Source organism: Gadus macrocephalus, chromosome 2, assembly GCF_031168955.1.
Source record: "Gadus macrocephalus chromosome 2, ASM3116895v1".
Taxonomy (NCBI): Eukaryota; Metazoa; Chordata; class Actinopteri; order Gadiformes; family Gadidae; genus Gadus; species Gadus macrocephalus.
In genome coordinates, this window is record NC_082383.1 from 13,769,605 (window position 1) to 13,778,307 (window position 8,703).

Below are 8,703 nucleotides of genomic sequence, written 5' to 3' on the forward strand. Positions count from 1 at the left end.
GCCGATGTCCAAATACAGTAACGTAGGCCCGCCCAATTCAGCTACGCACAATTCACGCAGGAAAACCCATTTATTCCTTAAAATTATATTATTTATTGTTAGCTGTAGCTGCTGTTGTAGCTGCTGTTGTAGCACAATAACTGACACACGCACGATTCCAAGGTAATATTAACATTTTAAAAGTAGAATGGAGTCTCTAGCTGAAAAATTGTGGAAGGTGTAGGGTCCCAAGATTTGTAGGTAACAATAAAGGAAAAAAGAAAGAAAGAAAGAAAGAAAGAAAGAAAGAAAGAAAGAAAGAAAGAAAGAAAGAAAGAAAGAAAGAAAGAAAGAAAGAAAGAAAGAAAGAAAGAAAGAAGAAAGCCTATAACAATAGTTGAGAGCTGCTTGCAGCACTCACCTTATAAAGCCTAAATAGCAATAGTTGACCGCTTCTTGCAGCACTCAACAAATTTTTACTATAGCCTACCTTTAGTTCACTATTGACTGTTGTTAGTTAACTTATAAATGCATTAACTCATGTTAATAATGATTATAATGAACCCTCATTATATGTTGTTACCCCAGTAATAACTTTGAGTGAGGATTTTATTGTCTATTTACCTGTGAGTCAGCATGCAGGATTCGCATGTGGGTGGAAGGGGATTGGGTTTTATGGAGCGTTCTTCAAATGTCTTTAATGACTAGCCTACAACCATATGCCTTATATGATTATTTTATGCCTACTTCTTCCGTTGAGGAGAACCTGTCACGTCTGGTACTACCGGAAACGTTCGTCGTATTTCGGCGGGGTGGGGTGAAACTAATCGTGGGAATTTTGGATACCGATTACCTAACCGGTAGTGGAGCCAGAGCTCGTGTACGTCTTCATATTAGACATTCTCTAGTGCTTCGTAATTTTCCTTGTCTTTGCGCAAGATACAAGACTTCTTAAAAGGATGGAGACAATTCTATAATTAAATACACCCACGCGCCCGCGCGCGCGCGCGCGCACACACACACACACACACACACACACACACACACACACACACACACACACACACACACACACACACACACACACACACAGACAGACAGACAGACAGACAGACAGACAGACAGACAGACAGACAGACAGACAGACAGACAGACAGACAGACAGACAGACAGACAGACATCCGTTATAATTGTAATATGACGAATAGATTAATTGAAATCAATCCACAATTTTTTAGTTAATCGCATCGATTCGATTAATCATCTAAAAAACAAAATCTTAGTAGGCTACATTGGACCTTGATTTTTATTAATTGGTTAAAATGTAATTGTTGAATGGCCTCTAGATAGCCTTATGCATTTCGTCCCCTTGACTTCACTCTTTTGACGCATGCCGTTCCCACTTCGTCACCGAGGAGTCATCCACTTTACTCCAACTAGGCTTATTAATCCTTCTTCATAATGCATGATCGCCGTCAGTGGGGAAATCCCATGTCCTGAATATTTCAACATAAATAGTACATCTGTAAAGCAAATGGAAGACAAGACACTTATTGTTAGCCGTGGTGATAACGAAGGTATAGGCTATTACAACCAACTGACACGGAATGAACCTTCTTCATTGTAAGTGAATATCCCTTTGTGCATTTGCAATCATTTAAGGTCTTTCCTATGAGTGTATACGTCTATTTTGCGCTTTATAAAACATGCGGTGTACCATTTGCTGATACTTTGTATTTGAAATGCTGCATGATTGGCATTTTTGTTATTTTTATATTTGTGATTGCAAATGCGTGCAAAACGATCTTAACCCATTGATGCAATGAGACGTAAACAACTTTTGGTGTCTGACAGATTATGTGCGAAAAATTGCGCCCTTTTTACGCGTACCGTGGGCACTCGAAGTTCATTCTAGAGAGTTCTATGATCTTGTGCAGAACCTAGTGTAACCTCGCGGTTAAAACTATGTTGGTAACTTTATTTCCTTCTGCGCAGTTTTAGCCCTGCAATGCTGTCTGGCTTTGTTGGTCCTGTCTGCACCATTACAAGACAGTCGACTCACCCTTGCTGATCCGGAGTTTAAACTGGCAGTTGTACGCTCAAATACTTTAGTAGAGAAGATCCTTGAGGACATACCTGTCGTGCACAAGAACACCATTCACAGTACGGTAAGTTTAGAATAAAACTTTTTTGAATGAGGAATTAGCAGTCATTTACCGGAATAGATGGGTGGTCACCTCAAAATCGTATTATGTAAAAAACAAGCAGGTAATTAGAAATGTTTAAATCAATGTTGAACTTAAAGGGGACACATAATGAAAACAACATTTGTCCTGGGATTTGGGGTGTTGTTTGAACATTTTGAAAAAAGTCTATATATGATTTTTTGAGTGAGGTATGCATTTCTGAAAGCCTACAGTTACCAAACGAGCGAGTCAGTTTCGGCGCCCCCTCCTACGTAGGAAGGGGGCACAGTTGAATATTACCTCCCACTTCCCCACTCCGCTCCGCTCCAATCAGAGCATAGCTAAGATTTTGTGGACCAGCGGATGAGCAGCTCCGGCGGGGGGAACTCGACGGCAGCCCGGCAGCTCAGCTCCGGGACTACAATCTCTTTCTCTGCCACACTGCCGCCGAGCTCCCCACGCCGGAGTTGCCGGAGTCCGGAGGAGGAGACATGGAGGAGAAAGGGATTGCACTCAAGGAGCTGAGCTGCCAGACTGCCGCCGAGCTACCCCTGCTGACCTGCTGCCGAAACTTAAGCGGCAGTTCAGCTCCCGGAGTACACTGCCGGAGCTGCCGGATTGCCGCCGAAGCTTCCGCGGCGGCCAAACGGCTTTGATGGTGGCCGGGGTGGCAGTCCAGCAGCTACGGCGCGGGGAGCTCGGCGGCAGTCCTGCAGCTCAGCTCCCGGAGTACAATCCCTTTCTCCTCCATGTCACGGTTCATGGACTTCAGAGAGTCCAGGCCAAAGTTCCTTTCCCCCAATTCTTCTCAACCATGGCCGATATATCCCCCACTACTAGTCTTTACTTGTTGTGGAAGTACCAGAGATGACAGACGCAGTCTTTATGATTAATAATATTACCCGAGGCACACATAGCTTTTGGCGTGATATTAGATATAGGTTGCAAACTGCAACAATCCTTTCTCCTCCATGCTGTGGTTCAGTCTGACAGCTCATTGGTCAATGGGCAGCAGCTCATTTGCATTGAAGCTACAGACACCAGAAACATTCAGAAGCATTCTGAAGGGACTGAAACAGAAGAGAATAGCGGTAGGCGTGATTTTCTTTCCTAAAAGCTATTTCCAGCAAACAGCTTCAAAATCATGTTTTCTGGAACTCAAACGAGTAGGCATACTTGTGGCTGCAAGTCCAGGCACGTGTATTCCTTAAACACTGCCCAACTGTGCCATGCTTTGATTAAATCGACATAAATATGTGCGGCATGCCATGTGCCCCTGCATCCCAACCAGGAACATTAGTTATGAGAAAGTCAAGAGTTTAGTGGATGCTAGTATGTTCAATTGCCAGCCAAACTGTTCGGGCTCTGATCTCCAGCATCCACAGTCGACGAACCAGGGATAATTTTAGCCTCGTTGCGGAAAGGAACTGAATTCCCAATACGTCGCTTTGGATAAAAGTGCTAAAAGACAGAACTGTGCACCAACCACAACCTTGATCAACTGCTGTGCATTTGTATATCGTGCTGCTCTGTTCAGCTGTGTAACCAGAGTGTGTGGCTTTGTAGGGTCTCATCCTGGATCCCTCCAGCCAGGGGCCCATGCTGCAGAGGATGGTATTGACCCTGGGCATCCCCACCCCCCCGGCTCTCATGCCCCTGTCGGCTCATTTTACTCTGGTTAGTACTTCGAAATGTCCGTCAGAGAGAGAGAGAGGGACAGACAGACAGACAGACAGACAGACAGACAGACAGACAGACAGACAGACAGACAGACAGACAGACAGACAGACAGACAGACAGACAGACAGACAGACAGACAGACAGACAGACAGACAGACAGACAGACAGACAGACAGACAGACAGTCAATTGTTTTTTCAACCATAACAGAATTCTTCAGCTTTAAAAGACCTTAAATTTACCATTAGTTAACATTATTTTCTTAAAAACATTAAGGAAAGGGGCCTGTTTCACAATAGTATCTTATCTCAGAATAAAAAGGTTCGTAATTGCCTTTTTTATTAACCTTTCTTGGATTTATAAAGAAAGTTAATTAAAACACAAAAATATATCTTAAGAATGGTCACACCCTACTTTTTAGATATTTCTTATAAAAATAAACTTACAATTGTTGTCACATTGAAAAGTTATGCCTTGCGTTTAATTGGTTCTATCGATTTTATAGCTTTATAATTTTATCATAGATTTCTTCTATTCATAATATGTGTTAGCTCATTGTTAGGTGTTGCTAGTAAATTATTACAATTTGGTATGATATTATTATTGTAATAATATAGAAATAGACATGGTTCTAGGCTACTACACTGTAAATACACAATTTGACTTCACTTCTTAGGAATTTACATAATCAATCTAGAGAATGAAAGTGATGATTTATACTCAGTCAAAAAGTTGGCAAACATGTATTAGAAAGTTTAGGTGGAGCTCGGATAAGTGATACTGATAGGAATGATAGCATAGAAAAAACAAATAGATAGAAAAACCCAGGATGAAAATGGAGGGAAAATCAAAACAATGTCTATGCTTTCTATGCTACTTAAAGGTCCCATGACATGAAAATCTCACTTTAGGAGGTTTTCTAACATTAATATGAGTTCCCCTAGCCTGCCTATGGTCCCCCAGTGGCTAAAACTTGCGTTTGGTGTAAAACAAGCACTAGCGGTTCTGCTCGCCTTTGAAAAAACGGAGGCTCAAGCGCGCTGATTTGGAATGTCTTTAGGTATGTCGTCACAAAGCATCTAAGCTCCTCCCCTTACTCTGCCTGGCCCCCAGAGACGTTGGCCCGCCAATGAGACATGCCGCCGGTTGCCACGAGGCACCATCGCCATGAAGCACCACCGCCCGGCAGCGGGCAGCCGGCAGCAGGCAGCGCGCGGTTCAGACTACTTCAGATTGATGTGAAAGTGGAAGAACCAGAGACGTCGCAGAACCCGACAAAGTCGTTTGTGATTCATAATATCGTCTGAAGGCGCACACAGCTTTTGGCCGTGATAATATGTATTATATGATATAGATATCTATGTATTATATGATATTATTTAGATATAGAGCTCCAGGACAGTAACGCAAGTGTTGTACACTTCCTTGTTATTTGGATAACCGTTCTGCTTTTGGTGTTATGGCGCATAACACGTCGGACTCTCGTCTCTGGTATTTCTATAACGAGACTCGTAGTGGGGGTTATCTCAGCCAAGGTTGAGAATGAATTGGGGGGAAGGAACTTTGGCTTTGACTCCCTCAAGAACATGAACCACGACATGGGGGAGAAAGGGATTATGGCGGCGAATGTCTCCCGCTTGAGCCCCGCTTCCCGCTGCCAAGGGACTACCGCCGGAGGCGGAGGTGCCTAAGCGCTGCCCAGCAACAATCCCTTTTTCCCCTCCTTGTCGCGGTTCAGTCTACTTCACATGATGTGGACGTGGAAGAACCAGGAAACGTCGGAGAACCCAACGCGGTCGTTTGAGATTCATAATATCGGCTCACACAGCTTTTGGCCGTGATAATATATATTATATGATATAGATATCTATGTAGGCTATATGATAATATTTAGATATAGAGCTCCAGGACTCCTGTGTGTTCTAGAATATTTACAGAACACGGCTAAAGGCTGTGTGCACCTCGCCATTGCGATACATACACTGTAAACAGAGCGCACGGTACAGTGGCTGCAAGCTGCTCAGGGCCACACCCCACCCTCCTCCTTGACCCGCCTCACTCCTCCTCATTTGCATTATAGCTACAGACACCAAAACAGCGCATTTGGGGGAAGCTCAATGTGCGACTGGCTCGGAGTGGCTGTAACTCTGCACCACGGCTGAATTTCGGGAACGTCTTTGAATACTGTGTTAGATGCCCACTAATACCTATATTAAAGAATACATAAAATAGCATGTCATGGGACCTTTAAAGATCGAGCAATTCATGAATTTAGTGTAAATTAATGAAAAAAGTAATGGCAGTAATGTTAACAACTTTTTTTAACAAGAGACATTTTGCTCACCGCAGGAGAACAGCTTAAGCCGCATGTCAGTGGGGATCAAGCTACACCAGGACCTGCTGGGAGCTCTGGCTGCCCGGCTAGAGGGGCTGGACGACCTCAGAGCCGACCTACGAGACCTCCTCACTCAGATCAACAAGGTAATAGCAGCACACACACACACACACACCACACACACACACACACACACACACACACACACACACACACACACACACACACACACACACACACACACACACACACACACACACACACACACACACACACACACACACACACACACACACACACACACGCACAGCAGCACCCCCCCAAGCCTGGCTATGGCCCTGCATGTGCAAACATGCACCTGTCATACACAAACACACACACACACACACACACACACACACACACACACACACACACACACACACACACACACACACACACACACACACACACACACACAAACACAAATTGATGCATGCATGCACCCAAACGATTTCACACACCCAACCGCACACTACACGTACTTGCATGCAAAACCACACATTACGTACAGCACCCACATACATTTGCATTTGCACTTACGAAAATGTTTGTGTGTGTGTCTGAACCCACGTGTGTTTGTTTTGTAGATGCAAGAGCTTGGCAGGTGGAGTAGCGACGAGCCGTACCAGAGTCCCGACATCGCCGCTCATCTCCACGGTGACTATGAGTTGCAGGTGGCCACTCACCTCACCTTGACCCAGCTGCGGGCCTTCTGCCAGGACATCGTTCGCAGCATGAGAAACATCAGCGTCTACAGACCACAAGAACAAAGATGATCGGATATTACTAAACCTCTTCAACCATTCACTCTCTCTCATGCTCTATACTAACTCATCCTTCCATTTCCCTCCCTGTCCTTTCCCCACAATGCTGTTTATTTATTTATTCAATCTTTTTTATTATTAACATGTGCTTGTCATAGACACATGACAACAAAGATAATATATATTTCTTATTTATGAATAGTATTTATTATGTATTTATCTGTATTTTGCTTGTTATTTTAATACTTTTTGTATTTATTTGTTTATGAGGCTTTGTGATTGAACTCTCCCAACAGTTTTTTGCACAACTGTATTTTCTATGCTGTTTGATGCTGTGTATGTTGTGTAGGCTTATTTATGGGATATAACGTAGGTAGAGCTGGAAAGAAATCCGCGTCACAAGCTTGATTATTTGGAGAAACTTGAAGCACAGCATTTGTCCTGGTTGAATCAAACACAAGAAGCACAGTGTTTTGAGATTGAGCAATCTCACTGATGAGTTCCTCGCTGCGCCATTGCTTCACTGTGAGACATGTTTATGACAGATGAGTATCCACGTGGTTTGGAAAAATCTCTAAAGTAAACTCTCATCTCATTTTCGTCCGCTGATCCGGGGTCGGGTCGCGGGGGGAGCAGCTCAAGCAGGGGGCCCCAGACTTTTTTAACAGTTTTTTTACCGAGATTACCAAGCTTATTTTCCTGACTTTTCCCCCTCAATGCTTATTCTTGCTTGCCTGTTGGAGTCAATTATTGACCTGTGGGAAATGAGAAATGAGGAAACAGCTTTGCAGAAAGTTATAAAAGTGCATTTATTATAAATGAATTATTTGGGCCTTTTGGCTCTGTATTCAGAATGGTGCTTGTGTTTTAGGTGTATCATCTTTTAGAGCTTCCTGGCTTTGATTTTTATTAACATTTAGCTGTAAACCCTATGGGTAAATTTGTTCTCTTTTGAGACGTTGCATAATGTAGAGGAAACTATTCTGTCATATTTATTTTTGTGTCGTAGGCTCAACAATGACATTTTTTTATCTTGTTTTCAATAACTTAATTTTATGGGCAGTTTTACATTATTTACAATATTAAAATTGAGGTACATTAAATGCATGCAGTTTGCTTGTTCTTATAGTGTCTCATATTAGTTAATTGTGTTGTGTTACTATTTTTAAGGCAGTTATGCCAGAAGAGTGAGTGAGATACCAGGCCGATGCACTTTCTTTGGGTAAGGCGCAAGATCCTACAACAGATTTCTGGTCAAATCAATTAACTGGAGAGCAAAGGGCACCCAGGACTGAAAAAGTGATACCGGGTGGTTCTTGGTGTACCAGATTGGCTGATTTGGAGTACGCCCCTCCACCAGACTGAACTGGCAGGTTATATTTTATCTATGGAAGTCTGGAATCAAAAAAGGGGTAAATAAATAGGCACAAAGGACATGGCTCTCAAGTTCTCCCTTCAATACAACCAATTGCAACCGTAATGTTCAGATAGGCCTACATTTCCCAAATATTTATTTGACATTGAAATGAAAGGCTTAAAGGTCCCATGACATGAAAATCTCACTTTATGAGGTTTTCTAACATAAATATGAGTTCCCCTAGCCTGCCTATGGTCCCCCAATGGCTAAAACTTGCGTTTGGTGTAAAACAAGCACTAGCTGTTCTGCTCGCCTTTGAAAAAACGGAGGCTCAAGTGCGCTGATTTGGAATGTCTGTATT

General features: G+C 43.1%; 1 protein-coding gene across 2 annotated transcripts; it reads left to right on the top strand.

Moving 5' to 3' along the window:
• The first annotated feature begins 1,291 nt into the window (after positions 1–1,291).
• LOC132450450 (uncharacterized) lies at positions 1,292–8,088 on the top strand. Of its 2 annotated transcripts, XM_060042590.1 has the most exons (5): positions 1,295–1,602; positions 1,975–2,147; positions 3,732–3,842; positions 6,194–6,325; positions 6,809–8,088. In XM_060042590.1, exons 1-5 carry the CDS (start codon positions 1,587–1,589, stop codon positions 6,995–6,997), a joined length of 621 nt encoding a protein of 206 aa, XP_059898573.1. In that variant the 5' UTR covers positions 1,295–1,586; the 3' UTR covers positions 6,998–8,088. The 2 variants fall into 2 exon arrangements, with proteins under 2 accessions (XP_059898584.1, XP_059898573.1); XM_060042601.1 differs by lacking the exon at positions 3,732–3,842 and having other exon boundaries at positions 1,292–1,602.
• The last annotated feature ends 615 nt before the right edge of the window (positions 8,089–8,703 follow it).

Coding starts and splice junctions, on each gene's coding strand:
- LOC132450450 (XM_060042590.1), top strand. Junction 2,148..3,731: donor AGAACACCATTCACAGTACG/GTAAGTTTAGAA, acceptor GTGGCTTTGTAG/GGTCTCATCCTGGATCCCTC. Junction 3,843..6,193: donor TGTCGGCTCATTTTACTCTG/GTTAGTACTTCG, acceptor TGCTCACCGCAG/GAGAACAGCTTAAGCCGCAT.